We start from the raw sequence: 26347 nt of genomic DNA, 5'->3' as shown, positions 1-26347 counted from the left end.
GTTTTCTTACACGGGACAACCCCTTTAAATAGAGTTGTCTTTGTTCATTTTTTTTGTTCCTATTCTCAAAGGGTGCGTTCACACTGAGAAAAAAAAAGGGGGAAATTCCCGGTGGGCTCCGTTTGAAATTCCACCTGGCTCAGTGTCTCAATGTTAAGTATAGGGCTCCATGGCTCTCCGCTGAAAGAATTGATATGTCACTTTTTTCAGCGGAGAGCCACAGTGGGTCTTAGGACTGACATGTCAACAGTTATAACAAATTACGCTAATGCTTTTAAACTAAATTCAACAGAAATATCACTTTGGCATATTGGAAAAAACAGTAGCAGCAAAATGTGCCTGTCTTAAACAAAGCAAAAAATAAAAGAATTGAAAGCAGCATGTATATTCCACGTGTGCAGATTTAGGATTGGTAGAAAGAGCCGTTTGTCTGACAGGTATCTTGTGTGTATTGTGCCGACAGGAGTTCATGGCTGACCATAAGGATTACATAATTACATCACATTGGGCCACATTGGCATATGAGTGAGTGCCTTAAGCCCCTTTTACATGGGGCGACTGTGAGGAGCAAATGAGTACTGTCAGTGCTCATTTGCTCCTCGTTCCACGCTCTCTGCCACCGTTATTACACGCGGCAGCAGCGAGCATGTACGTGCAGGGAAAGGCTGCCTGGGTGATCGCTAGATCGTCCAGGCAGCCCATAGAAGATAGCGGTGGTCTGCTGCCACCGCCCCTATTCCACAGAGTGACGGCAGTAGATGGCTGCTATCATTGTCTTTTGTCTTTCAACATGTTGGAAGACAAACGGCAGCAATGATCGGCCGACATCGTTCATGTCGGCTGATCGTTGCCTTCTATTACACTGGATGATTAACTGCTGAATATGGTCGATAATCGTTCCTTGTAGTAGGGCCTTTACTGTTAGTATGACTTCCGATAAAATTGTTAAAAGGTGGCCAACCCCCACAACAGACTGCTGAAAACAGTGTGTATATTGAAATATTATGCTGCTCTAGGCGAGGACAGCATAACCAATGTGATGGGTTCTTTTGATGTTTTTTTTTCACTACAATTTCCTATAGTTTATTTAGTTTCATTTACAGCTTGAGCCTATTGTAATGGGGATTTCCTGAAATAGCTGTTTAATGGTGCCACACCTCAAGCTTGTTGTAATTTTTATAGACTACAAGAAACCAATCAAAATATCAGCAGGAAGTTCAGTGTATGAATTGGAATTTCATGAATGGCACTTCATAAATTGTACTTCAGGTTGCAATTCAAACACCATACCTGATCACATCACTAAACTTTTCCATGAAAGGAGCCAGTGTATCTGCACATTGCTTATTGTTGGTACCGAAAGTTACACTTCTATTTATATTAAAGCTGTATACTTATTCTGGTAGCATTTCCTAGTAACATGACATCACAGTCAAATATGCAGTTTCTAAAATTAAATTAAAATGGTTGTCCAGGGATATTCTATACTAGGGATTGTTTTTCCACATTTTTTCTTTTATCTTGCAGGAATATACCTGCCCAAGATGTGAATCAGGGTTCATTGAGGAACTTCCTGACATAAGGTAATGTAATGCAGACAGACTTTGACTTCAGCATCCAACGTTACTGTCATAGAATCTTTTGGATGACAAGAAACCTGATACTTTTGTAGGCTGATCTGTCTTGAGATTAATTTTTTTTTGTTTTTTCAAGTGAATTATAAATGTAGGCAGGAGGAGGGGAAGGTACTTGATAAGTGGAGTGGCATTGTTTTAGTACCTCATAATGAAAATGTGAATACAGAATATTAGACTTTTTTGCTACTTTGTTAATAAGGAAAGTATAAACCTTCCCATAGACATAAGTTGTCAGGCCCGTTTTTATGACACATATAACTTTGGCTTTGCCAGCCAGCCTATATAAAGGTGTCCATATATCCTAAAGCGACCCTGTACCCACAATCTGACCCCCCCACCCCAAGCCACTTACACCTTCAGATTGCTGCTTTTAATCCAAGATCTGTCATGCGGTCCATTTGACAGGTGATGCAGTTATTGTCATAAAAAATTAATTTTAAAAATTGCAGCTCCGTGCCCTACGGGCGTATCTGTGCCATAACTTTGCACCTCCCCCTCTGTCCCTCCTCCCCACCCTCTTCATCATTAGGAATGCCACCTGGAACATTTACTTCTGTTTGAGCATTGCACAGGTGTCTTAATGATCCAGCCTATGTGCTGTGATAACACAGGTGGGGAATAGGAAGCAATCTGCCTGGAGCATTCCTAATGATGAGGAGGGACGGAGGGGTGGTGCAAAATTAGGGCACAGATAAGCCTGTAGGGCACAGAGCTTCAATTTTAAAATACATTTTTTATGACAATAACTGCATCATCTGCCAAACGGACCACAGGACAGATCTTGGATTAAAAGCAGATATCCGAAGGTACAAGCGGTTTGGGGGGTCAGATTGTGGGTACAGAGTCGCTTTAAATAACTAGCTGCCGGACGATCTGTCAGTCGGTTATCTCTCCCACTCGTCTTCCCCATATGCATGAGTGTTAAGCTTGGCCAAGTGCTCCTGTGCTGTCTGTCGGGATGGCAGGGGTAAGCTGCAGCGAGAGCGCTCTCACCAAGGGGGTCTGAACATCTGTCAGTGGTTGTTAGCAGGGGCACTATAAAGCTGATCAAATTCTAATTATTATGGGGACCTTAAGGTCTTACAGTTGACAATGCATATCAGCAAAAACTAATCCATGAGCAGGGAAAAAGTGCCCATAAAGCTTAGACAGGATTGTGAGGAGGCACAGATCTGCAGAAGGGTAAAAAAAAGATTTCTGCTGCACTAAACTCCTCCTAGAGCTGGCAGCCCCAACTAAGTAATTGTGGGAGAAGGACCTTAGTGTCAGAGGGCAGTTTGGCTGAGCTCCAACGAGCCTGTGTCCAGCTAGGAGAAACTTCCAGAAGGTCAATCATCACTGCAACACTCCACTGATGTGTGCTATATGGCAGATTGGCCTGAAAGAAGCCTATCCTCAGTCAGACACATGGAAACGTTTGCAAAAAAAGAGCACTAAATGGACACTCGGATTGTGAAAAACAAGATTCTTTGGTCTGATGAAACCAAGACTTAAAGGACAACTCCGACGCTGATCGAAAAAAAATAAATAAACTGAAGCTCCAGTTGGTGACTTTTTTCTTCACTTCCTGGTTTGGGCTTTCCCATGATGCACTTTGTCTCCTGTGATGTCTAACTGACTCTGTAGAACTGTTAGATGGCTTACAGCTTGTTCAGCCAGTCTGAGCTGAGCAACCTGAGTCATCTGACAAAGTGAGGCTGGCCTAACAGGGCTTAGACCCGCCTCCCTCTTGATGATGTCATTGTCACAAAATGGCTGCCACAATGGGGTCAACAGTCATTAGATAAGAATGAGTTTATTTCACTTCCTGGTGGGGGTTGGGGGGGCAAAAGATAGGTGATTGAAGCTTATTACATAGTTATATAACTTTGTAATGTGTTTCAATTACTGTGAAAAAGCTTTTCACCAGAGTTGTCCTTTTAATAACCATTAACACACAGCCAAGAAAACAGAAATGGCTTAGGGCAACTCTGTGAATGTCATATGTCACTAGCACGAGATCTCCCAGCAACTGCCAACGCCTCTAGACGCAGTTACAAGTGAAGTGGAATAACAGTGGGGTACTATCAGTTCCCTGCTCATTGTTTCTCGTGCCCCTAATCTTGTTGCTCCTAGCATTGTCCCTGGTGAATGCCCTTGAGTGATCCAGCCAGAGCCAGGTCCTCATTTAACCTAAAAGCTTAAAGGATCTGCAGAGAAGTACTGAGTAAAGAGTCTGAATACAAATATCAATACAATATTTTATTTTTACCTTTTCAATTAGTAACGATTTCTAACATCTGTCAGTATGAGGTGTTGAGAGCAGTTTCATATGAGACTTTTCTATTTTAAAGGACAAGTGCCATGAAAAACTTTTTCCCAGTAATTAAAGCACATTACAAAGTTATATAACTCTCTAATATGCTTCAATCATCTATCTGTCTCCCTTCCCTGTCTTTTCCCCCCTCCACCCCCCACCAGGAAGTGTCCTGACTCACACAGACCTGATTACTGTCGTCACCATCACCAGGCAGCTCCTTCTTGTGAGGATGAGTCATCAGCAGGAGGGCTGCTCTAGGTCCTGTTACACCAGCCCCCCCCCCCTCCCCAGTCCAAGTGATGGCTTGCAGTTGTTCAGCCAATGGGAGCTGAGCAAGCAGAGTCACCTGACAAGGCAGGGGAGGGGGGGAGGCTAGTGTAACAGGAGAAGGAGCTGAGAGAAGAGCTTGGTGACGGTGACAACAGTAATCAGGTCTGTGTGAGTCAGGACACTTCCTGGTGGGGGGTGGAGGGGGGAAAAGACAGGGAAGGGAGGCAGATAGGTGATTGAAGCAAATTACACAGTTATATAACTTTGTAATGTGCTTCAATTACTGGGAAAAAGTTTTTCATGGCACTTGTCCTTTAACCCAAGGCAACAACATAACAAAAATCAAATGAAGATATTTTAAATTGCTGAAAAAGCAGGGCTTATCTTGGATCCTTTCTATGAAATGAATGCCTATTAAAAGTAATGTATCATCAGTGACAAGATGTCTTGCCTCTCAACAGTACTTTTATATGGACGTTTGGAGGTTTATCAGAGGAAAACCTGAGCAATTGTCGTAGAAAAAATACACAGTCGAGTCACATTATTATGACCACTTTCAACACCAGCAGAGCGTAGCTCATGAAGGAAGTCACATGACATGAGCTTGCTTGGTGGGTATCTAAGCTGTGCGGTAGGCTGTCGGCTCACACACATTCCTGGTTGTTATGGATAAAAGGAGTTATTTTTCAGAGTTGCAAAAAGGGATGATTAGCCTCTGGCCAAGGGTGGTATTAGTCCTGAAAGTGCAGTTTGTTAGCTGTTTGCATGCTCTTGTTGTCAGTGTTTCTCGAGTGGACAAATGACACCACTAGAAATGGAAGTGGAAACTGTGGTACCACTTACCATTGATGTCAATGTTGACTACAAAAGTGAGCGAGAGAGGACCTACAATAGTTTTACTAACCCTACTGCATATGGGGATCCAAAGCAGATGATGGTCACTTTGCCTCTGCCATCAAAGTAGCATCGAAAAGTTGGTGTTTTTTTTTCACAGCAGTATTGGCATTGGACCTTCAATGATTGGGAAGCCGTCCAATTTTCTGCTTCAGCAAATGAATAGGCTTTGGTGTCTCATGCTAGAAACATCAGAGAACAAATACCGATTTCAACCAACACAAGCTGGTGGTGAGTGTTATGGTGGCATTCTCTGAGCCCACTTATTCATGTGGAAGACTCATTCAACCTTTTTATCTGGGGTGTTACCCAGAGACTGATGGTAACACATACTACATCGGTCATGTCAAACTCTGTCCCGCTGTGCTCAAACTATTTGGTATTCAAACCACAATTTTCCACAAAATGTTGTTTGGTACTTAAACTTTGCTCAGTATTTGAACAATCCTGGAGGAGATCTCTGCTTTAAACAGGGTTTCCCCACTCCAACAGAAAGTTTCTGCTTTAGAGGGGGCTTTGTCTGTACTGGTGCTGAGCCAGCTCACTTTCCCAGCCAGACAGGGGTTAAGCAGTGATGCTCTGCACCATGGGTCTCCAAACTGCGGCCCTCCAGCTGTTGCAAAACTACATTTACCATCATGCCTGGACAGCCAAATCCAAAGCTTTAGCTGTCCAGGCATGATGGGAGTTGTAGATTCACAACAGCTGGAGGGCCGCAGTTTGGAGACCCATGCTGTGCACATTTTTACCACTCCTGGCTATGTATCAATGTGTATTGCAGCCTCTAGTATCGGTCACATAATCTTCACTAGAGCCTGCAGTGCAAATGAATACACAGATGACAATGGTAGCGGAAATCCCCAAGGAGCGGCAGAACATCCATTATTTTGGTGTTCTTTTCCTTCTATTGGGTAGAATGGTGATGCTGTGCACAAATTATTTTTTTGCTAATAGATTGCTTTAAAGCGGCACTTCCCAGAGAACCTGCTGATATGTGATATGCCACTGTAGCTGCATCCCTCAGTAGTACATAGCCATTAGTTAAAGCCCTCTCCTCCCCCACATTGTTTCTAAAACGCTAAATGCTCCCTCAAGACGTAAGTATAAGTCTATCTTATACCCACGTCTTGAGTGACCACCGGGGGAATCGCGCATGCGCGGGAAGCAGCCTGTCTCCGACGGGCCTGCTTCCCTGCGCAGCCGTCCTGTACAGAGCCCACTATGCAGTTATGAATATGCATAGTGGGCGGGAGGGGACAGGGCGGGCTGGTCAGGGCGCGGTGATGCTCTCCGGCCCAGAGCAACACCCTAAATGCTCTTATGCAAGTAATTTGCATAAGAGCATTTAGCGTTTTTAGAAACTATGCGGGGGAGGACAGGGCTGTAACAAATGGCTATGTACTACTGAGGGATGCAGCTACAGTGGCATATCAGCAGGTTCTCTGGGAAGAACCTGCTGATAGTGCCGCTTTAATAACTTGATTACTTTGTAACATAACTTTATTACATTATTATTATTATTATTTTTTTTAAAGTATAGATTTTTATTTCTATATGTATTTTCAGTGCCTGGCTGCTATAAGGGGAGGCTTAGCCCTTCTGCCGCAACCACGTTTGTGTCGTGAACTGCAGGGCTATTATCCCAGCAGTTCCCTATCTCCTGCTATGTTCTAGCACTGCTACACAGCTGCTGCTGCCGCCACCACCGTTTGTGGATATAAACCCTGCTATTCCCAGTCTCTTATTATGTTCTTGTTCTGCTACACAGTTTTAAAGGGGAAAAAAACAGGGTGCCGCCCCTTGTGTTCTTTTTATTCTTAAATAGAATACACAGTGGGAAGAGGCTGCCTGACATGATCTCAGTGTCTGGCAGCCTCTGCAGAGAGAGCGGTGATTGTGTTAGAAGCAGGGAGAGCGATGACTGCAATGACCACTCTCTCTGCAGAGGCTGCCAGATACTTTTTATCTCCCTGATGTACCCCTTTAACCCTGACCACGTTTCAGGGACCTCCCCCTTTGTCAAGCACTGTTAAGTGAGAACCCACCACCACAGACTAAGTAGATTAGGTAGGTATGACAACACATCATCATGATGAATTAATAAACAGGTTAAACACAACAGCACTATATACAACTCATTAGATTACTGTTATCCTTTACTAGCCATATGAAGCTGCAATAACATCCCTAGTCCACCATCTAAACACCAATATATGTTATTAAACAGGATGAGGGTACATTCCACTTCTTACATGTCCAAAAAATCATTGTAGCAGCTTCCATTTCCTTTTTACTTCCCTCGCAAAAGGTGCATTCAGACTACGAAATCCAGGCGGATTCCGCTGCTTGCCGACCATTCTATGGTCAGGCATATTCTGCCGTTGTTACCCGCGGCAGGCTATCCGCCCAGATTTCTCAGTGTGAACCCACCCTAACAACCCTTCTAAAATTAGCCATTTTAAATCAGAGACTTTGGGGAAGATTATCAAACTGGTGTAAAGTGAAACTGTCTCAGTTGCCCCCAGCAACCAATCACATTCCACTTTTCATTCTTCAGATACTTTGAAAATGAAAGGTGGAATCTGGTTGCTAGGGACAACTAAGACAATTCTACTTTACACCAGTTTGATAAATCTCCCCATTTGTTTCTACTCGTAGAAGTGGGGAGCAACAGAAGTCTCACCAAATGTCTTACGATTCTCACTAATCATGTCACTGAACAATGCTTGTTCAGTCTCAAGTAGTCTGACCTATATGGGGCATTCTACAAATTGGGCAAATCTACGTGTGCATCCCCTAATGTGCACAGGATGCTCCTTATGAGGATGCATCACAGCACCCCCCCCCCCACCCCCCAATGATGCTGGTACAGTTTTGACATGCTAAGCAGAGAAAAGTGAGTTGGTTGACACCAAGACTAAACAAATGAAATTAATTTTGTGCCATAATAGCACTTATCCCTGCTTAGCGTGCGAAAACTGTTCCAGCATTAAGGGAGATGCCGTGATACACCCTGTGCCCATTAAGGGGAATGGACACATGTAATTTCCAAAAAGTACTACAAAAGAGACTTTTTGGATATATAGCCTATAATCACTAAACCCTAAGGGGCTAGTGAACAATGTAATTTCCAAGTATATTTATAAGAACTCATTTTAATGGAACGTTCTGTCATGATGTTTGATAACATACGTTGGTGTTAAGATGGTGGGCTAGTGAGGTTATTGCTGCTACATACGGCATGTCAAGGATAATGATAATCTAATGCGACGACGTATATGGTTTTGTTGTGTTTCACTCTGAGTTTCTTTTGACTTGTTTGTGCATAGCGACGTGTTATGACTACTTGGTCTATTTAAATGTGATAAGGGATGTTCACTAACCTGTGCTCTACAAAGGGGGTGGTCCCCGAAATGTAGTGCATCTGTTGTCACTGCTGCTGCCTCCAGCTGGAGGTATGCGAAGAGCGCTCATGCTTCAGCATGAAGACTGGTGAACATTGTCCGTGCACTTCGGGTGATATTTTATACTTACGATGAACTGTTAATTGTGCATCACCTATTGAAATATGAAAAATGATGATTGTATAAAACGTTTGTGTCCCCTGATTTTTTTTTTTTTTTTTTTTAAATACTGGATTGACTACAGCATGGACTAGCAACCTTGTTTTACAGGACCCTGATAACTCATTGCCAATATAATTATTAGCTGAGTGGGCTGTTGCTGGTTTGGGAGTGTTTGCTTCGGTCAGCAGGGAGTGCACTGATGCAGCTGGAGAAGACACTTGGGGGGAGGGGGGTATTGGAAAGGTGAGCATAATCTGTGTATCACTTTTTTTCTAAATACTAATGTCGGCGTACCCCTTTTTTAAGCAAAGGCTACACTGTTATCAAGCCGTGTACCGATCTAGCAGTGTTCACTGGTGGATCTCCAGCAGCTGTAAGATGCACTGCAGTCAGCATGACTCCAGATACCTGTGACAACCTATGAAGACCTTATTGATTCGCTCTCAACCCATCTATCTGCTGTTCATTGTGGTAGTCCTAATAATATGACTCGACTGTGTAGCTGCTGTTCATTACCTGAGAGCCATAGGAAAATGGTATGCTTAGTTACTAAAAACTCCCCTTCCACTTTTGCTTCTTTGAGTTTGTTTTGCTAAATCACAACTTGCCTTTGGAGATTTAGCAGTCCTTTTCTGTGTCTTTAGAAATTGGGAAATTTATCAAGCTGTGTTTACACAAGGTTTTTTGTGGTTGTATTTTAGGCCGTCTGTCATTTTGAGATTTTTTTTTTTTTTTTTTTTTTTTGTCATTTTGAAGTGTTATGTATAGTTAAATGGGCACTGTCACTATAAATAACTTTTGACATGTCAAAAATTATCGATCAGAGCGGGTCCCACTGCTGATCTCTGCTCTGTTTAGAAGATACGGCCAAGGAAAGATTGCGGCAGCATGACTCTCTCCCAGGCCAGTAGCTCTGAACGTCAAAATTTCCCATAGACTTCTATTATCAATTTTGACAGGCTGCGCAGCTGACTAGAGCTTGCATTGCGCTGCCGCAATTTTTCTCTGGCTATATCTTTTGACCAGAGCGTCTGTCAGTAGTGAGACCTACCCATAGCAATAACTCTTGACATTCGTTTTTTCGGTTAGGTAAAATATGTTGAATCATTCCCCCCCCCCCCCCCCCCCCTGGGAGGCTAACAATTCATTCCAAACATGTTATACCTTTTTTTCCTTTAGCTTTGAGCTGCTGCTTTCTGCTAAAGACGCAGAAAACTGTATCTGAGCTGTTTAGTCCATCTATGCTTTCAACCCCCTCTTTCGCCCTCCCTTCCAAGATGACTTATGTAAACAACTCCCTGGCCAACTGTTTCTCCTCTCTTTACAGCATGAAGGGTTAATCACAGTAAGGTCATAAGTAGCTTGACCTCAGGTTACCCTCCAGGCTTCTCAGTGTATAAACAGTCGGATGTTTACATGAGCCGTCTCAGAGGAGGTGGGGGGGACTGAAAAGCTCAGACACAGTTTACAGATTAAAATTTGGCGAAATCCCACCTGCCTCAGTGTCAAATGGCGTCTCTATGGGAGGGCTTGTGCACCTCCGCTCAAAGAAGTCACATGTCAATTCTTCGAGCGGAGGCGCGCGAGCCCTCCCATACAGATGCTGTTTGACACTGAGGCAGGGGGGGGGGGATTCCGCCATGGAATTTACTCAGTATGAACTGGCCCTTCAGCAGAAAGTAGCAGCTCTGAACTGAGGGAAGGAAAAGGTAATGTGTGGAGTGAATTGTTAGTCTCCAGGAGGAGGGATGATTCATCATATATTTTACCTAACTGGATAACCCTTTAATGCTGATGATATGGTGCCAGCTGTCATTGCTTTACTCTTGTATTAGGCTTTTGCTACCTAAGGGTACGTGCACACTGCGGAATGGCGACGGATAACCCGTCGTGCATTCCGCAGCTTGCACTGGCCGGCGGACTGAGGTGCGCACGCTCGTCTCTGCCTGTGTCATAGACTGCATTCTATGCACGGGCGGATTCCGCCCTCCGTCCTAAGAATGAACATGTTCATTCTTTGGATGGATGATGGAATCTGCCTGTGCATAGAACGCGTGCGGAAACGTGCGCCTGCCTCAGTCCGTCGGCGGGTGCAAGCTGCAGAATACACGACTGGTTATCCGTTGCCATTCCGCAGTGTGCATGTACCCTAAGTTAAGTTTTTGTTTAACTGCTTCATCTATTTTATAGGAGCACAGAAAATAGTAGCAACACTTCTGGTACAGATCAAAACAGACATCCGTTTGAGGTAAGAAACTTTAGTAAGCTTGTTATCATCTTAACCTTTCACGCTCTTCTTATGCCTTTATTAACGTTTTCTCCCAAACTTTATTTTTGTTATTCCAAAAGGGCCTAGAAGCAACGCAGTTCTCCTTGCCCCCTGGCTATGGGCAAGTCACTTTTGGAATTTTCAATGAGGGCCTGGAGTTCCCCATCTTTGGCACAAGTGGACCAGGCGAAGAGAACCGTGAAGGGGAAAGCAGGAGAGAGCAACAGTCACGGCATAGATACAGTGCAAGGCAACCTCGTGCCAGGCTAAGCACAAGGCGATCTGCAGGGAGGCATGAGGGCGTGCCTACACTAGAAGGGTGAGGAGGAGCTGAGCAGAGTTAGGTATGGGGATGGGGTAGCATTTTGCATAGCAGCGTATCGTTTTAAAAAGTGTTTTAGATAAGCGCTGCCAGACCCTCTCCCAGAAGCCTATAAATGGAAAACTATTAAGATTTTTCATGTCTTGTATTCTTCCATGTAAATGAGATAACTTAAGTGGTGTCTGGCAGCTTTTGGTGAACATGTTAATGGTGAATTAACTTTTAAATTTAATTCATGCCCCATCTATTTCAGAATTCTGTATGCACATTTCAGTGTAAGGTTTCTCAGCATGTATTTTACACCGTGTGAACTTGTTAACATTTCTTTTATGTCTATAAAAACTTTACACAAAGAAGTGTATTCTTTAGACTGTTGACTCCACCTTGTAGACAGTTTTATTACACAGACTGAAAAAGAATTTGGTGAAATACTACCCAATTTAATTCAAGAGGTCTTTGTTTTCATGGATCACAAAAGATCACAAAAATATTTTTTTTCCCGCAATTGTAACAGAAAACACTGTACTTGACAGTTTACTAAACACATGCAGGATAGGTAAACAAGAGTAAGGGTATGCCCACACTACGGAATGCTGGCAGATCACCCACCGCAGATTCCGCAGCTCGCCACCGCCCCATCTCCGCTGGTCCTATAGGCTTCATTCTATGGTATGCCAGATTCCGCTCAAACTTTTTGTAAAGCCCAAACCTCCTTTCAGCTGTTCTGCTCTATTCTGCTCTGTGAGGCTCAACCCCCACCCCACACACAACACACACACACAACACACACACACAACACACACACACAACACACACACACACACACACACACACACACACACACACACACACACACACACACACACACACTCACACACTCTGGGTTTGGGGAAAAAAAATTCAGTTTCCCAAGATTGGATCCATCTTTTCCCATCACCTGGAGAGAAACTGGAGGGGATTTTAGAGATAATGAAGCTCTTCTCCATTATTACTGTAAATTCACTCATCTCTAATTGTCATTAGGGGGAGAGAGGAGGCGTAACAGCTTGCAGCAGTTCAGGGGCTTGGAAAAGCCTTTTTGATGCTGGGGATTAAAAGCATTTTTATACGTTATGGATTAAAAACTGTAACCTTTAAGAAATATATAACTTCCTAACATAGTGTTATCACTAATTGTTCTTGCCTTTGCTTGCTTTACCCCTGGCAGGAAATAGAAGTACAATATGTGTGTTGTCCACAGCTCTCCAACTCTCCCCGCTTTCACCACAGACTGCTTGTCACTGAGCTCCACCTCCTGAGTGGTGTCACCTGTCACATACACACACATACATACATACATACATACATACATACATGTCTTTATTGATATATTTAGAAAAAGTGAGGTGTTTTTACAAACATTTTACCTCTTGCTGAATGATGCAGAGCAGATGGGGAATAGGAGCAGCAACCTCGCTGTGCAAAAGCCTGTTCAAATGTTCTGCGATAGAGGCGGGGGGCAAACTGTCAGGAGTGGGAAGCAAAGCCTTTTGGGACTTGTAGTGCTGAGCAACTGCTTAACCAGGAAGTACAACCATGAAATACCAATGGTAGTTCTGAAGCAGACAAATGAACAATGCTATCTGCTTCTGAACTGATATAATTTTTTTTCTTTACCAGTTGTCAGACTACCCCTTTAATCTAACAATGTCTGCTGGAATTTTATGTGCAACTGACAGATATGTTTAATTCTGCCATGAGGCCCCATTCACACTATGGATCGGTGACAAGAGTCCATGCGTGATGTCAGTACTTTGAGCGGGGAGGTGCGCAAGCCCTCGAATTTAACCTGATAGAATGCAGGGCTCCATATTGTGAAAAAGGCCTTAAATGCATGTTATTTCATAATTGTGCATCATGCAGGGCACACACAGACCTAAACAGAGCTTTACTTAAAGACAGAAATTTCTGTGGAGCAGAAGACTAAGGGTAGGTTCACACTAGGTAATTCTCGCGGATAAAGCTGTACGGCTCACAGACGTGCGCCTTTATCCGCAAGAATTTCTCAATGTGAACCCACCCTAAGGCTGCATTCACACGTCCTGTGTTCGCTCCGTGAAGCACGGACAGGGAATCCTTGTACTGTTTCCCTGCACGGCATGATGTATTAATATCATGCAGGGGGTGGTGAAACTTTATGTTGGCGCCGCTGTAAACAGTGATACAGCAGTGCGATCATTCAGTTTCCCTGCTCTTGGCATGATATTAATACATCACGCAGGGAAACACTCCAGTGTAGGGCGTCGGTGCCTAAGGGTATGTTCACACAATGGGATTCTGCGTGCCTCTGCTCTCGGCTCAAAGAATTGACGTGTCAATTCTTTGAGCGGAGACGCAAATGGCAGCCCATTGACAGACTGAGGCAGGCCTACCCTAACAACATACCCTAACATTTTTAAATGGAATTTGTCATGTTGAAAAGAAATCTGGTCTGCCAGCATCATTATTGTAGAGTAGGACGAGGTAGTGCTGATTTGATATATTGTTTAATGGTAAAAAAATATTTAGTATAACTGTTTTTTATTTTGTTTTTTATTTAAATCTATGCTTGGTGCTTGAGTTCAGTGGGCTGGACTGATCAGTGATTGACAGCTGTGTCTCTGACTATTCATACAGGGAAGCTGTCAGAGTGGGACTACCTACTGGACTATAACCAATAAGTTATACTGAATCTTTTTTTTTTTTTTTTTTTTACATAACTTTTATATAAATCTGCCCTTCTGTAGATTAAACAGCATTTATGGTGGCTAGTTTTCAGTACTGCTAGATATTGTACATTTTGGAATACTACAGTCACAGCTAAGCAAGTAAATAGTATGTGCTGTGAGAAAGCACAATGTGCAATTTCTAGTTCACTTTTAGCTTTGAAGTGTGCATGCTTCTAAAGAATTAGAATAGCTCTGTCATTAGATTTTCATATAACTTTTGTGCAAGAAATAGTTGGGGCTTTAAATTTCTGGCTAAATATAATTCTCTTTGGTAGGATCATTCAACAACTGGTAAATGGGATCATCGCCCCTACCGCAATGCCAAATTTAGGACTGGGACCATGGTGAGTATTTTCCTTTTTGTTCAACAATTCCACTTATACACATTAGCAAGAAACAATGAAATCTTATGAAAGGTTAGTAGCATATATTATGATGTGAAATTCTAGTAGTCTTAGCAGCTTTTTTTTTTCTTCTCTTTAAGGGGAGTTCTTCATTCCAATCCAATGGATTATGCTTGGGGAGCTAATGGCCTGGACACGATAATCACTCAGGTACTAACTTTCTGGTCAGTGACTGCAAATTTGTTAGATTCTTAAAAACCTTGTTAACTGAATGTGAACTTTTATTGATCTTTATTTACCCTTTAACCGTGCTAGTTTTGGCCTTAAGGACCAGAGCCGATTTTTCAAATTTGACCTTGCCGCATTATGTGGCTATAGTTCAGTGATGCTTTAATTTATCCAAGCAGTTTTTGTGACATATTGTACTTTAGGTTAGTGGTAATTTGGCTGATATCCGTACTGTTTTCTTGTGAAAAATGGCCACATATAATGAAGAAATAGAAAAATGCTAATTTTGCCATCATTGAATTTTCTGCTGTCAATTTGTGGCTTTAATTATGTGATAATTTTATTGCCAGCATCATTATGTACACAGCGATACCAAATGTGTCCTTTTTTTTTCCCCCTGCATTTATTATTTGCATTACATTATCCCAATAGAGGCTGCATTCTCATTGACTACAGCATCTATAGGGTTAACTATCAGGATTAGAATGCAGTCCCAGTCCGGATAGTTATGGTGGGTGGCAGGCTATGATTGACAGCCAGGACCCACCACCGATGGCACAGGAATGGAGGGGGAGGTTAAAATCTGCAGGAAGGGGATAAAGAGGATCTATCCTCCCCTTGGAAACTACATGAATGGATAGAGTAAAATATGAAAATTCTCTCAAAGTGCTGGCCCTTTAAATGGGCACTATCAGCAGGTTCAGCCCAATGAACCTACTGATTTGCTGCAGAAGATCTTTACCTGATGAATCCTTTTTTTTTTTTTTTTTTTTTTTTCCCCCCACAGTCTGTAGATTGCCCCTATAGTAATGAGGGGCTTAGGAGCATTTGAGGTGTCACCCTAAGCCTGGATCACCAACTAAGGTTCACCCCCTCCTGTGCTGCTCACTATGCATATATGAATATGCATAGTGGGTGGCCCGGAGCAACCCCCCACCCCATGCCGCTCACTATGCGGCACGGGAAGACACGGACTGGGCAGCACAGGAGTGGACGAGCTGGGCAGGCTGAGGGGGCTCTGGGCCGCCCACTATGCATATTCATATAGGCATAGTGAGCAGCACTGGAGGGGGTGGACTGGGCCGGCCTAGCTGGTGCTCTGGGCTTAGGGTGAAGCCCCAAGTGCTCCTAAGCCCCTTATTAACTTAGGGGCTATCTACAGACTGCGGGGGAAAAGAGAGGATTCATGGCGAGCTGTGTTGTCATCTGGTAAAGATCTCCTGCGGCATATTGGCAGGTTACTTGGGCTGAACCTGCTGATAGTGCCGCTTTAAAGCGACTCTACCCACAATCTAACACCCCCCCACCCCCACCCCAAATCACTTGTACCTTCGGATAGCTGCTTTTAATCCAAGATCTGTCCTGGGGTTCCGTTTGGCAAGTGATGCAGTTATGGTCCTAAAAAAACAACTTTTAAATCGTCAGCCCTGTGCCCAACGGGCATGGCTTTGAATATCTGTGCCCTAACTTTGCACCGTCCCTCCTCCCCACCCTATTCATCATTAGGAAAGCCACTGGAACATTTTCTCCATGCTGAACATTACACAGGTGCCTTAACGATCTAGCCCATATGCCGGGCTGACACAGGTGAGGAATAGGAGACAATCTGCCTGGAGCATTCCTAATCATGAGGAGGGTGGGAAGGAGGGACAGAGAGGTTGTGCCAGCCTAATGCATGCACAATCTAGGCCACAACCGTTTAAAAGTAGTTTTTTTAGGACAATAACTGCATCACCTGCCAAACGGACCCCAGGATAGATCTTGGATTAAAAGCAGCTATCCGAAGGTACAAGTGGTTTGGGGGTCAGATTGTGGGTACAGAGTCACTTTAAGTAAGAGAGTCTGGAGTTTGCATGATCTTGACAGCCAAGCCTTGCTAATAAACTGAAATCGTAGCTGTGACTGACTGGAAGCCAGCTGAACCTGCAATTAGTGGTTTGTTGGCTGACATTATTGTGATGTATGGGGGCCTCCCAACCCTCCGCTGGCAGATCATGTCTGTGGATAGAATAATAATTAAAGAAAAAATTTGTATTTTTAGTGCCAACAGATTCCACAGCACTTTACAATTTTGGGGTACATATATATATATATAGACAAAAAGCCGACATTACAAAGATACACACGTAATTATCAAGCAAAGCATGAGGGGAGAGGGCCCTGGTCACAAGACCTTACAGACTATTAGGAGGGAATATAAGGTTTTTGGCTTGATGGATTTTCACTGCTAGACCCTTTTTTGTCTTCAGAGTGATAAATTGGCACCAGAATTGGGAGAACATAAGAGAACGGTTGGCCAAACAAGCACTTGGCGGACAGTTATTGGAGACGTGGGGGCACCTTTTTAAAAGAGTTTTTAGCCAAAATGAACTAATGAGCCATCCACAAGGTCGCCCATCAATCAAGGAATGGCTGGGTGCCAAACCCTGGCACCCATAATCTGCTCGGCGCCCACACTACACAGTAAACAGGGCTGGAAGCAGTTTTGTCTCAGTTTGTGTAGTGGGCCGACCTGGTTACTACAGCTCAGTTGCCGTTCACTTGAACATGTGCTGAGCTTCAGTTACAGGTTGCCACCACTACACAATGTGAACAGAGACAAACTGCTTCTATGTAGTGCTGGCACAGAACAGCTGATCAGCATGGGTGCCAGGTGTAAGCAGTCTGCGGTATAGAGTGATGAGCAATTAGTGGTTAGCTAATCAGTCTATTATGGCAACAGCAACAAAAATAACCTTTAAGGCCTCATAAACACATTATTTCTTTATTTTTTATTGCAGTCCACAACATCATGGAATCCACAAGCTTTCTGCAAAAAAAGAAAAAAAAATGTCATATTTGTGGATGCACAAAAAAAAGTGCTGTACAAGATAGGCAGTAGAAGGAGTCTAGCTAGGGGTTGCCAGGTAATCTGTTAAAAGAAAATGAAATACAGAAGGTGTTTTTAACAGATTGATAGATTTATTTTTTATTTTTTTTCATTTTTTTTTTTTTGGGGGGGGGGGGGGGGGAGAGAACTATGTAAAAGAATAAAAGGTAGTAGAGTAGTAAGAGGCACTGACTAGAAGCATACTGGAAGAGAGAGGTATAGCCTGTTACAGCTTGCAGCAAATTCACCAGGCTTGCAATTTGGTATTTGTAATTGTGTGTTAAAAAAATAAGTACATTTAAAATAGGTGAATTAATATTCTTATTTTAGTCTATAGACCAAAAATGGGAAGTGGGTAGTTTGATTTGTTTCCCACAGATTGTGGCCATATCTGAGCACAAGGCTGCACTCTGCCGTAGAGATGCTGTATACAGTCAGTTCCCCCTTCACAGCTTGTACCTTCCGAAGTAGAAAATTGTCATCAGACTTTGATTTCTCTACGAGAATGAAAGTAAAACAATTTTCCCTTTAATCCTGAGGGACATAATTAAAGTTGCTAATGATATGTACTTATAAAAAGTCGAATTTCATCTACTAGGGGGGATAACAACGAAAGCAGTCCGGTTTTGCCCATAGCCATAACCAATCCCAGCTGAGGTTTCATTTTAACAGAGCTCGCAGAAATAAAATCTGTGCTGGGTTTGGTTGCTTTTGTTTTTACTGTTGTATTCCCCTTACTCCCTCCAAATAGGTCCTGTTTAAATATTGATCCTTTTAATGTCTCAAAACAGTTACTTAACCAGTTTGAAAACACTGGACCACCACCTGCAGACAACGAGAAGATCCAAGCCCTTCCTACAGTCCAAGTAACAGATGAACATGTGGGTGAGTGTAAAATTACTTTTTACCCTTTAAAGGCTCAAATGATATAGATTTGTAAATTGTGTTAAAACAAAAAAAAAAACATGGACAGAGGTGCCAGTAAAGAATTGTACTGGAAAGAAAACTCTTCTTCCTGGAGGGCATACAACAGCAGCTAAAAAGCATTTGAAGGCTTACATTTGTTATAAAATGGAAGTCATTTACAGATCTGCAAAACTTTCTTTTAAAAAAATCTCTTGAGTACCCCTTTTAAGGGGCTCTTGCGTTTTCATTTTTTTCCTTCTAGGAATCATAACTTTTTTTTATTTCCAGCCACAGAGCCAGACAAGGGCTTGTTAGTTGTAGGACTAAATGTTCTTTGTGACAACATCCTACATTTTTACCATAGATTTTACTGCAAATTAAGAAAAAAATTGTGTGAGGTAAAATTTTATGCGGGCTTTGGCGGGCTTGTGGGGAATTTATCATCCCACTAAGTCTTCAGATTGTCTTGGAAAAGTTACAAGTTTTGCAAAGTCTGAAAAAGTGGGTGGAGCTTGTTAGGGAAGGGATATGACTAGAGATGAGCGAACCGGGTTCGAGTCGATCCGAACCTGAACGATCGGCATTTGATAAGCGATGGCTGCTGAACTTGGATAAAGCTCTAATGTTGTCTGGAAAACATGGATACAGCCAATGACTATATCCATGTTTTCCACATAGCCTTATGGCTTTATCCAGCCACCGCTAATCAAATGCCGAAAGTTCGGGTTCGGATCAACTCGAGCTTGCTCGATGTTCGCTCATCTCTAGATATGACTGAAATACAGCTGGATTTATTACAATATACACTAGAGAGCTAGCCTATATTTTAACTAAAATGTACGCTAGCTTGGAAGACTGACATACAGCAATGATAAATCCCCCCTTATTTGTGGTGAAAAAGGGACACCGGCCAACACACAATCTCCACTGATAAACATGGTGGTGACAGCATCATGCTGTGGAAATGCTTTTCTTCATCAGGAACTGGAAAGTTAGTCAGAGTTGATGGAATTATTGATGAAGCTAAATACAGGGCATGAGAAAAACCTGTTAAGAGGCTGCAAAAGAATGGAGACTGAGGGTTGAGGTTCACCTTACAGCAGGACAATAGCCCTAAACATGCAGCCAGAGCTACAATGGAATGGCTTTATAAAAGCATAATTATGTGTTAGAATGTTCCAAAGTCCAGATCTAAATCCCATTGAGAATCTGTTGCAAGACTTCAAAATCACTGTTCACATGCTCTCCATCTAATCTGACTACGCTTGAGCTATTTTGCAAAAAAAAGGCAAAAAGTTCAGCCTCATCATCATGTATCAGAGAAGCAGAGCGGCTCCTCTCGGCAGTCAGAAATAGCCCATAAGTCTCTTCACTCAAACAAGAGTAATACCGGGAAGGGAAGAGAATTCTCAGCGGGCTCTAATATGCAGCTGCAGCGGCGTCTCTCCCCTTCTCCTACTCCCGCTCCGGCTCCTTCTCTCGCCTATAAAATGAATGTGCAGTCCTGCTCACCTCCACCCCCAAAGGGAATAGATTGCTACGAATATACTCAGCAGACACATCCTCACGAGTCTCCTGCCTCTCCCACGCAATAGCAGGGACCCCTTTGACGATCTATGCATCCCTGAAGACTAGCTCACCACCTCTGCTCTCAGGAAGATGCTACTTGCATTTAGAGACTCAACTGGATCATGCTCTTGCTGACATTAAGAATTCTATACATGATGTAAAAGGGAGAATGCGTGACGCAGAGTAGAAGGTCTCTGACATTGTAAAAAAAAACTTCAACAACTTGATTGAATCGCATTGGTGTGTGATGGACGAAGTAACCAAACTAAGAGAAACCCAGGCAACCGTAGACGATAAGTCCCGCGGTCACAATTTAAAACTCAGGGGCGTTCCTGAGAACATCCCCATTTCTGACATTCCTAATTTTGCTCAAGGCTTTATTCAAGACTTTTTGCCATCCTGCAGCAAAGAGGAACTTGCTATTGACTGGGCGCGTCGCCTGCCTCGCCCTACCCATCTGCCAAAGGACACTCCGAGAGATGCCTTCGAGAGAGTGAGGCATCTGCATATTAAATCAGCTCTTCTCGTAGCCACCAGAAAGAGGAAAGCATCTTCTGCTAAATATGCAACAATCTCGGCATTTCCTGACTTATCCGCTACCCCACTTGGTTTCCGTAGATCTCTTGCTCCGATGACTGCCACTTTAAGAGCCAAAGGAATCTCCTACAAATGGAACAACTCTTCTTCTGTGTTTCTGCTGTTTCCACGTCATGCCTTGCTAAATTTGAAGACCATATCTTATTACTACCAGCTCCAAGGTTTTTCTGCTGATCCAACCATTTTCAGCTTTGTTTTTTTATCTGTGTAAACCTCAGCTAGATGCACCTCTACCTGCTTACTGCGCCCTCTTATAGCATATTGTTGGCGCACTTATCGTTGTGTGCTGTTTTGCCACACCACCTACCACCCAAAAGCTCCCTCCGAAACGACATCTCAGGAATTGCCTATATTTCTAGCAACCTATAGCCCTGCACTTAACTTTGGTGACTCCAAACCCCATAATTGCTACTGATTTACAATCGTTACACCTTCAACCTGACCTTGTGGCTTAAATGTTTGTGTGTATTGTTTCAGTCCTCCTATATTCTTTGTGTATACTAGCATACTCTGTGTATTGATATACTTTACTTTGTTTACACAGCCGTCTGCTGCACATTACTATTAGACGTAGTGATGCGTGGTCGGCGGACAGTGATTTTAGGTCAGGACCAAAAGACTCGATCAGCTGATGACAATGATTATCGGCTGATCGCTTTCTTTATTACACAGAACAATAATCTGCTGAATCAGCCTGATTTAGCAGATTATTGCTCCGTATATTAGGGCTCTGTCACATGCCCCTGACTGTACACCAATCTAATGGACAGAATGGCTGTCTGAGCTGACGTGAAAGAACAGGGGAGTAATAGTAACAGATGCATCTTGAATCAAGGAAGCATTAGTTACATTAAATTCATTAGTTAATTTAAATGCATTTCTTTTCATATGGAGTGGACAACCCCTTTTAAGTAAAAATTTTGAAATGCTGCTCTTTTCTTTGAAGTTGTGTTAATTATGTTTCTGTAATTTCCAGGTTCTGGGTTGGAATGTCCAGTATGTAAGGAGGATTATACTGTGGGTGAAAATGTGAGACAGCTTCCTTGCAATCACCTATTTCATAATAACTGCATCATCCCCTGGTTAGAGCAGGTCAGTATGAAAGGCATTTACCTCCTATTAACGTCCACTGACTGCCCACAACAGTGACATAGCGGTGTAAATGTACTGGCTGCGTCTTGGTGATTGTTAGGGGCTTTTACCACTGTATTGCAATATATCAATTGGACAAATATCCATAAATTAGCTTGGTTATGTGTAGGAATATTATTTCCTGATATTAGAGGATGAAATCCCATCATTGGCACTAAGTCTATATTAGATAGCCCAAGCTGTGTCGTAAATGTGCTCCTAAATCAATTATGCTGGTAGGACTGCCTTTACAATCAATTGATTGTTTGGCGGCCATTCTTTTGTCTTTTTTATCAGGGACAATTTAGCTGCTTCTGTGCCAAAATAAAAGACTTACTGCAATCCTTGGCCCACACTTATCAAATGGTATAAAATATAGACTGGTGTAAACTGCCCACAGCAACCAATCACAGCTCTTCTTTCATTTTACAGAGCTCAAAGCTGAGCTGTAATTGATTGCTATGGGCAGTTTGCACCAGTCTAAATTTTGCACCCTTCGATCCCTTGTGGTTTTTTTTTTTTTACTTTTTAGACTTTATTCCATATATTATTTTTTTAGGCAAAATATTATACCTTTAGACCTTTACCGTGGCCAAACCCCTGGCATATAATTTTAGTAAATCTATAATTGCTGCTCCCAGAGGTCCCAGCTACTGCTCTCATATCTAAGAGTGGTGTTCAGAAACCTAAACAGTGAGCTATTAACTGTATGGAGGGAAAAAGGGGCCAAACCTAAAAATAAAGCAATTTTGCTAATGCAAAGCATTTTGCCACTAGTTGCACAATCGCTGTTTTTGCTACAATTTTGATGGCATTGTGGCAGTAATAGCTAATTAATGCTAGCTAAACGCGATGTGTGACCATAGCCTCAGTGATATTGTTTTATTATAGATAATGACCTTTATTTACCAAACAACCAATCAGATATCCTATTTTTAATCTGTATTGTCACTGGTTCCTAATGGCCAGCTTATCCATTTGACAGTTTTAAAGAGGTACGCCGGATGGGCTTAGTTTACAAAAAAAAAAAAATCTTTAAGTCCAAGGTTCTTACTTATGTTTCTCCTGACACTTTATTCATCTAATTTTCCAGTTCTTCTGCTGCATTTTGCTGGCTTCTCCATATTGTCTCTGGCTCCTCTGACAGCGCACTGCTTTACAGAGGACCTGTCATACTGGCTGCCGGGGCAGAGCCCACCCAACCCCCCGGTGGGGCCTGTGTACTTTATCCTTCCAGGAAATCCCGCTCCTGGACCCGGTCCTGGGGCAGAGAAATCGTCGCCTGAAGCTGTGCGCGCACTATATGCAAAACAATAGAGATGAGTTCGACGTCCATAGAAAATGACTGGAGCCAGTATGACAGGTTCCCTTTAAAGTGACACTGTCACCCCCTTTTGTGCATTCTGACATTTCTACACAAGTGTAAAGGGTAAATTTAGCGGTTTTCATACCTTATTTTATATCATACGTCATGGTTCTTGTTCAAGTAAAAAGTGATCTTTTATGAACTGCAGATGGTGTTAAATGGGCGGGGCCTCGCAGCATTAGCGCCACTTAGCCCCGCCCACAACTCCACCGTTGGCCCCAGAGGGGGTGGGGCCTAGACCTTTAGGCCAGCCTGTTCCAATGGCTGGTGAGGGAGCGGGACTAAGTGGCGCTAATGCCGCGAGGCCCCGCCTGCTTAACATAATCTGCAGTTGATAAAAGATGACTTTTTACTTGAACAAGCACCATGACGTATGATGTAAAATAAGGTATGAAAACCGTTAAATTTACCCTTTACACCTGTGTAGAGATGTCAGAATGCACAAAGGGGGTGACAGTGTCACTTTAAGACTACATCTCCTTGTAGTCTACATGCTCTTGACATATTTTCTCATCCAGCCTTGACCCTGCCTGATCCTCATCATCTCTGTCTCCTCCCTGCCACCTCTCCACCCCTTCTCCACCCCCTGTGATGAATGCTGCCCCGTGATTGACTTGAGCTGTAGTGGGGAACCGAGTGTTGATCAAGAACAGCGAGTCATGTGACTTGCTGACAAATGAAAAAAGGGCCTGGCTTACATCCATCACTCGTGTAAGAAGCTTTGCAGCCCTTGTTAAACGATTATCGGGCTGTGTAATAGGCCCAGTAAACGAGCGCCGATCTAGCAGATCGGTGCTCATTTACAGGTATTATCGCGCCTCCATCGGCCCATGTAATACCACCCTTAACTAAGCCAGGCCCGCAGCATGGGACAAAGGTCACATGGTTTTCGCCTCCTGCAGAGGGGAGAGTGGGGGAGACCAGGAGGCGAAGTGGATTTAAAGGAGGGACGTTTTCTGAAACTGAAATGGCACACAGTAGCTTAAACATTATTTAACTATATAACTTTTGTGCTACAAATATGATGCAGAAGCATTTAGCATTGCTTACCTGTCTGACCCAGTTTTGAAAACACCAAAAATCCATTATCCCCCCCCCCCCCCCAAGGCTGTATTCACATGTTTGTAAAATCTATCTGCAATTGCTGACAGGTATAGACCTGCAATTACGGCTCAGATCCCTATTCATCTGTGGATAGGTTTGTGCATTGCAGACTACTATGGATGCGGACAGCATTAGAAACATGTGACACATGTAAATGTCACAATAAGAATACATATGTGTCAAAATATATATGTATCTATGAATAAGACAAACACAGTACACATCTCCACTCGGGGAGTGTGTTAAGCTGCACCCCATCAATTATATCATAGAATTCACAGGAGGGGGTGCACAAACAATATATAAAACCTAACGCTTATTAAATACAAGTAAAAATTATACCCCACGTAAACGGACCAATATACAACACGAAACACAAAAAAGTAAATCTGCAGTCACTGTTCTTACTGGTATATACCTAGAACCATAAACTGTTATCTTGGTGTACTGCTTCAGTTATGGTCATAGGTTAATGATAACACCAGGGTAGAAGGATACACTCGGGGCAGGGACCTTCTGACCCTATTATGCCCTAACAGAGTGGTCTGTATAAACTACCCCTACTCGCACAGAGGGGAGCGGGGCACTCGCCCTCAGAAGGGTGACCCCTACCCTGGTCTACCCCTTGGTGAATCAACACCCTGTTATGCCCTAAAAGCAGTAACGCTGGTCCCTTACCCTCCGACGCGTTTCTTCCAGATAGCCAGATTTCTCAAGGAGGCAAGGTACAATACAGGGAATAGTTATAGCTGGGGCTTGACTGTTAGAATAAGATAGAAAGACAAAGTATAAACACACTCTATTCGTCATGAACAAACTGGCGACACCATGTCTAAAACGGGGTACACTCACCGGCTGCTGCAGTGGCAAGCAAAGGCCGTGATACACTCCGTGCCAGTGTGCACGCTGAGTGTGTGTCTTGGAGCAGTGGCTACAGACGTCTGCAGTCCTGGCCCGGGGGATGATATCCTCCATTGCCGCGCGCTTCCGCCCACCCGCGACGTCACTTCCAGTCATGTGACATGTCACGTTGGTCAGCTGAGCGCAGCGGCGTTGCCCTAGTTACGCTGTAAACAATGTGGCAGCGTTCCTGGGTCCATGCAAACAACTCAGATGAGGAGGATTTGTATAGTGGTTTAGATACTGTATCAGTGCTCTATCGCTATTAATCACAGATATGTGATTAATCTGTGATTAATAGCTATAGAGCACTGATACAGTATCTAAACCACTATACAAATCCTCCTCATCTGAGTTGTTTGCATGGACCCAGGAACGCTGCCACATTGTTTACAGCGTAACTAGGGCAACGCCGCTGCGCTCAGCTGACCGACGCGACATGTCACATGACCGGAATTGACGTCGCGGGTGGGCGGAAGCGTGCGGCAATGGAGGATATCATCCCCCGGGCCAGGACTGCAGACGTCTGTAGCCACTGCTCCAAGACACACACACACTCCGTGCCAGTGTGCACGCTGAATCACGGCCTTTGCTTGCCACTGCAGCAGCCGGTGAGTGTACCCCGTTTTAGACATGGTGTCGCCAGTTTGTTCATGACGAATAGAGTGTGTTTATACTTTGTCTTTCTTTCTTATTCTAACAGTCAAGCCCCAGCTATAACTATTCCCTGTATTGTACCTTGCCTCCTTGAGAAATCCGGCTATCTGGAAGAAATGCGTCGGAGGGTAAGGGACCAGCGTTACTGCTTTTAGGGCATAACAGGGTGTTGATTCACCAAGGGGTAGACCAGGGTAGGGGTCGCCCTTCTGAGGGGGAGTGCCCCGCTTCCCCCTGTGCGAGTAGGGGTAGTTTATACAGACCACTCGGTTAGGGCATAATAGGGTCAGAAGGTCCCTGCCCCGAGTGTATCCTTCTACCCTGGTGTTATCATTAACCTATGACCATAACTGAAGCAGTACACCAAGATAACAGTTTATGGTTCTAGGTATATACCATTAAGAACAGTGACTGCAGATTTACTTTTTTGCGTTTCGTGTTGTATATTGGTCCGTTTACGTGGGGTATAATTTTTACTTGTATTTAATAAACGTTAGGTTTTATATATTGTTTGTGCACCCCCTCCTGTGAATTCTATGAATAAGACAAGGATATAATGGGATTGGCTGTTGGGCCTGGTCAGAGTTGGTGACAACATTTCGGGCTGGGGCTAGAACACAGAGAGAAAATCCAGACAAACTCCCGTGACATTAGAGGATGTATTGTTTACAG

General features: G+C 43.4%; 1 protein-coding gene across 1 annotated transcript in view; it reads left to right on the top strand.

Annotated features, from left to right (window-relative positions):
• The window catches only part of RNF126 (ring finger protein 126), a 32025-nt gene that overhangs the window by 4358 nt on the left and 1320 nt on the right, over nucleotides 1–26347 (top strand). Inside the window, exons 2-8 of the mRNA XM_069964452.1 lie at nucleotides 1528–1583; nucleotides 10857–10914; nucleotides 11016–11254; nucleotides 14280–14348; nucleotides 14489–14558; nucleotides 18237–18330; nucleotides 21494–21609. Of these exons, the coding sequence (XP_069820553.1) occupies nucleotides 1528–1583; nucleotides 10857–10914; nucleotides 11016–11254; nucleotides 14280–14348; nucleotides 14489–14558; nucleotides 18237–18330; nucleotides 21494–21609 (702 nt within the window). The remainder of the gene's footprint in view (nucleotides 1–1527; nucleotides 1584–10856; nucleotides 10915–11015; nucleotides 11255–14279; nucleotides 14349–14488; nucleotides 14559–18236; nucleotides 18331–21493; nucleotides 21610–26347) is intronic.

The sequence above is a fragment of the Dendropsophus ebraccatus genome, chromosome 3, assembly GCF_027789765.1.
Source record: "Dendropsophus ebraccatus isolate aDenEbr1 chromosome 3, aDenEbr1.pat, whole genome shotgun sequence".
NCBI classification, from domain to species: Eukaryota; Metazoa; Chordata; class Amphibia; order Anura; family Hylidae; genus Dendropsophus; species Dendropsophus ebraccatus.
This window is presented reverse-complemented; position numbering and strand designations above follow the sequence as displayed.